The sequence below is a fragment of the Triticum urartu genome, chromosome 4A (assembly GCF_056163025.1).
Source record: "Triticum urartu cultivar PI428250 chromosome 4A, HENAU_Tu73, whole genome shotgun sequence".
Classification (NCBI taxonomy): Eukaryota; Viridiplantae; Streptophyta; class Magnoliopsida; order Poales; family Poaceae; genus Triticum; species Triticum urartu.
The window spans coordinates 153,177,921-153,183,113 of record NC_141876.1 but is presented as its reverse complement, the minus strand read 5'-3'; the positions used below and the strand labels follow the sequence as shown (position 1 = coordinate 153,183,113).

Genomic DNA, 5,193 nt, shown 5'->3' with positions numbered 1-5,193 from the left:
AGAAAAAAAAGAAAAAGAAAAAAGAAAAAAATAAACAAAGAGAGAAGGGGCATTGCTAGTATCCTTTACCACACTTGTGCTTCAAAGTAGCACCATGTTTTTCATATGGAGAGTCTCCTATGTTGTCACTTTGATATACTAGTGGGAATTTTTCAGTATAGGATTAGATGCACGCCCGCTTAGTTTTCATATTGAGCTTTCATACACTTATAGCCTTAGTGCATTCGTTGCATGGCAATCCCTACTCCTCACGTTGATATCGGTTGATGGGCATCTCCATAGCCCGTTGGTTAGCCGCATCGATGTGAGACTTCCTTACTTTTTTGTCTTCTCTATATTTACCCCTATCATCATACTCTATTCCACCCGTAGTGCTATATCCATGGCCTGCGCTCATGTATTGCGTGAGAGTTGAAAAAGATGAAGTGTGTTAAAAAGTACTAACCAATTTCTCGGCTTGTCATCGGGGTTGTGCATGATAAATACTTTGTGTTAAGAAGACAGAGCATGACAAGACTATATAATTTCGTAGCGATAACTTATTTTAGCATTGGTATTTTGAAAGGCATGGTTGCTTGTTGATATCCTTGAGTATCTAAATTATTATGTCAAAACTAGACTATTGCTTTGAATCACATAAAAAGTCCAATTGTCCATGCTATAAAGAAAAGAATATGATATGACATGTTAAAAAGCACTCCACATCAAATTTTTTGTTTTTATCACTTACCTACTCGAGGACGAGTAGGAGTTAAGCTTGGGGATGTTGACACTTCTCCAATGTTTCTATAATTTTTGATTGTTCCATGCTGTTATATTGTGAATATTGGATGTTTTATAATCATTTTATAGTCATTCTATCTCATTTTTTGGTGCTAACCTATTGACATAGTGCCAAGTGCCAGTTCCTGCTTTTTCCATGTTTTTTACATCATAGAAAATCAATATCATATGGAGTCCAAATGCCACGAAACTTTACGGAGATTTTTTATGGACCAGAAGGAACAAGTTGGGCCCTGGTTGCACCTGGGGTGAGTCCCGAGGAGGGGACAACCCACCAGGGCGCGCCAGGAGGGCCAGGCGTGCCTTGGTGGGTTGTGCCCACCGCAGGTGCCCCCAGACCGCCTCTTTGCTCTATAAATACCCAAATATGCCAGAAACCCTATGGGAGTCGACAAAATATTCATCCAGCCGCCGCAGAGTCCAGAACCACCAGATCCAATCTAGACACCATCAAGGAGGGGATCACCACTTCCATTGGTGCCCCTCCGATGATGCGTGAGTAGTTCTTTGTAGACCTTCGGGTCCGTAATATATGGCTTCATCTCTGTCTCTTGATTCTCAATACAATGATCTCTTGCAGATCCATATGATGTAACTCTTTTTGCGGTGTGTTTGTTGGGATCTGATGAACTTTGAGTTTATGATCAGTCATATCTTTTTATATCCATGAAAGTTATTTGAGTTTCTTTGATCTCTTATATGCACGATCTCTTATAGCCTCGTATTTCTTCTCCGATATTTGGGTTTTGTTTGGCCAACTTGATCTATTTATCTTGCAATGGGAACAGGTGCCCGGTAGTGGGTTCGATCTTACGGTGCTTGAACCTAGTGACAGAAAGGGAACCGGCAGATATGTATCATTGCTACTAAGGATAAAAGACCGGATCTATATCTATGCAATAGATAAACGGATCTTGTCTACACCATGTCATCATTCGTATTGCATTACTCCATTTTTCCATGAACTTAATACACTAGAAGCATGCTGGATAGCGGTCGATGTGTGGAGTAATAGTAGTAGATGCAGGCAGGAGTCGATCTACTAATCTTGGACGTGATGCCTATGTAATGATCATTTCCTGGATATCGTCATAATTATTTTAGGTTCTATCAATTGCCCAACGGTAATTTGTTTACCCGCCGTTTGCTATTTTCTCGAGAGAAGCCACTAGTGAAACCTACGACCCCGGGTCTTCTTCCTCATATATTTGCTTGCGATCTACTTTTCCTTTGCATTTTTTTGAGATCTATTAAACCAAAAATACCTTGCTCCAATTTATTTTATTTTCGATCTATTATTTCAACCTACTACAATTTTCTGGCATCGTTACCCGAAAGGGATTGACAACCCCTTTAACACGTCGGGTTGCGAGGTGTTGTTATTTGTGTGCAGGTGCTGTTTACGTTGTGTTGCTTGGTTCCCCTACTGGTTCAATAACCTTGGTTTCTTCACTAAGGGAAATACCTACCGTCGTTGTGCTACACCATCCCTTCCTCTTTCGGGAAATACCGACGTAGTCCTAGCAGATAGAAGCTTTTATGGCGCTATAGTCAGAGAGCGATCAGCGGCAGGTACTGGGTCTTGGTACAATCGACAAGGAAGTCGGACATAGCTTGGGACTTGATCGTGGTGCGAGGCTCGTAGAGGATGGTGTGGCTGGCTAGCTCGATTGCCCACTTGACAACCTGGCCAGAGGCATCCCGACAACCGATGATCTTGCCAATAGGGGCCATGCTGACCACGGTGACAACATGCTCTTGGAAGTACTGTTTTAACTTCTTGGCGGTAAAATACATGTCGTAACACATCTTCTGGTAGTGCGGGTAGTTCTGCTTGGAGGCGGAGAGCACCTTGCTCAAGTATTAGACCGGGCGTTGGACAACTTGGATCTTGCCCTTCTCCGGCCACTCGACCACCACCACCGTGCTAAGCAACCGCGAGGTGGCGGCAATGTAGAGCAACAGCGGCTGCTTATCGCTTGGCGCAGCCAGGACAGGTGCGGTTGAGAGCATATGCTTGAGATCTCGGAAAGCCTCATCCGCCTGGTCGTTCCATTCGAACGGCGCCGTCTTCTTCATCAGCTGATACAGGGGCAGGGCCCTCTCGCCCAGCCAGATGAGAAACCGGCTGACTGAGGCCAAGCAGCCGGTGAACTTCTAGACATTGTGTAACCGAGCCGGCTGGCGCATGTGCTCGATGGCCTTGATCTTCTCCGGGTTCGCCTCAATGCCGTGCTCCGAGACAAGGAAGCCGAGTAGCTTTCCGCCCGGGACACCGAAAATACTCCGGGTTGAGCTTGATCCAGTACTCTCGCAGGTTAGCAAAAGTTTCCTTCAGGTCATCGAGGAGCGTGAGGTGCTTCTTGGTCTTCACCATGATGTCATCCACATAGACGTGGATGTTGCGGCCGAGTTGTGGTAGCAGGCATTTCTGCATGTAGCGTTGGAACGTGGCGCCGGAGTTCCTCAAGCCGAATGACATGGTGATGTAGCAATACGCGCTAAAGGGCGTGATGAAGGACGTCTTTAGGGCATTGGACGGGTCCAGGTTTATCTAGTGATAGACGGAGTAAGCGTCCAGGAAGGACAGGAGCTCACAGCCGGCGGTGGAGTCGATGACTTAATTGATCCGTGGGAGGGCGAATGGATCCTTGGGGCAGGCCTTATTTAGCCTGGTGTAGTCGATACACATGCGCCAGGTCTTGGTTTTCTTCAGGACGAGGACTACGTTGGCCAACCACTCGGGGTGGAACACTTCCATGATGAAGTCGGCCGCCAAAAGCTTGGCGACCTCTTCACCGATGGTTCTTCTCTTCTCCTCGGAGAAACAACGTAGGGGTTGGCTGACAGGCTTGGCGTCCTTGCGGACATGGAGTTTGTGCTCGGCGTACTTCCTCGAAATACCCGACATGTCCTTTGGGGTCCATGCGAAGATATCCCGATTCTCACGGAGGAAGTTGACGAGCTCGCCTTCTATTTGCTGTCGAAGTGGGTGCCCATGACAACGTACTTGCTGCAGCTGGGGTCTTCCGGGTTCAGCTTGACCTTCTTGGTATCCTCGGAGTGCTGGAACGAGGCCTCGTCAGCTGTCTCCTTGGCCGGAGCGGGCACGGACGGTATCTCGTTGGCCAGTGTGATGATCCGGTCGAGCTGGCGCCGCTCCTCGGCTATGACCAGTGACTTGGCCAGTCTGGCGCCGTCTCGGGCGCACTCTAGGAACTTCCGGTAGTCACCGGTGATGGTGATGAGGCCCTTCGAACATGACAGCTTCATCTTCAGATAGGCGTAGTGGGGGACCGCCATGAACTTGACGAGTGCAGGCCGGCCTAGTAGCGCATGATATGCGCTGGACAGGTCCACCACCTCAAACCAGAGCGGCTCGCATCGGAAATGGTTGCTGTCGCCGAACAGGACATCTAGCCGGATCTGGACGATCGAGGAGCAGGAGAGGTTGGGTGTGATGCCATGGAAAATTGTCCGGGTCGGCTCCAAGTCTTTGGCCTTGAGGCCGAGTTTTGTCATGGTGTCGCGGTAGAGGATGTTGATGCTGTTGCCGCCATCGATGAGGACCCGAGAGAACTTGCACATGCACTGGGGCGCGAATATGGTAGGGTTGAGGACGAGGGTGTACCACCTGGGTTCGGCATGATGGCCGGGTGGTCTTCCCGGATCCAGGTGACCGGGCGCTCTGACTAGTGCATGTACTCCGGCTTGGCTAGGATGACGGTGTTCACCTCCTGCTGGAGCAGGCACTCACTACGCTTGTCGTTGCCGAGGCTAGTGAAGACGATGTAGGTCGCGTTCTGGTCGGGTAGACGTCGTTGCGCATCGCGCCACTCGCCGGGGCGGAGGAGGAGGAGGTGGAGGGGGCAGGCCCGCTACCGAAGCCGAAGCCGGAGGAGGCGGGATGTCACCTCGCATGATGCGCTTGGTGATGGCGCACTACCGAAGCGTGTGTGTGGACAGCCTCGTGCCGCTGTGGTGCTTGCAGGGAGCGTTGCGCATCTCCTTGAAGCTCATGGCGGGTTGCCACACCATCTTGCCGATTTGCCGGTGTTTGGCGGCCGGCTCGGCCGAGGGTGCCTGTTAGGTGGCCGTGACGAGAAGGTTGTCGTAGCACTGAGCCGGCTGGTCAGCCTTGTGCTTGTTATTCTGCTGGTTGTTTTGTGGTCGGCTGCTTTCACCGGCCGGCTTGGGAGGGGGAACCGGCTTCACTTTGTCGGCCTTGTCTAGAGCCACCTGGATCTTCATGGCAGAGTCGGTGTCGGCGTAATTGTCCGTCTCACCATGAGCGCAGCCATGGTGGCCGGCTCGGAGCACAAGAGCTTGTGCTTGAGGAGGGTGCATGGACTTTGTGGACGCCCTCGCAGCTGTTCCAGACCTCGGTCCAGCGCGTGAGGTACTCGCGTC

At 50.3% G+C, this 5,193-nt stretch overlaps 1 protein-coding gene across 1 annotated transcript; it reads right to left on the bottom strand.

Annotated features, from left to right (window-relative positions):
- Positions 1–3,756: 3,756 nt before the first annotated feature.
- LOC147975204 (uncharacterized) lies at positions 3,757–4,371 on the bottom strand. The gene has a single exon (XM_087520316.1). It carries the CDS (start codon positions 4,369–4,371, stop codon positions 3,757–3,759), a length of 615 nt encoding a protein of 204 aa, XP_087376442.1.
- Positions 4,372–5,193: the final 822 nt, after the last annotated feature.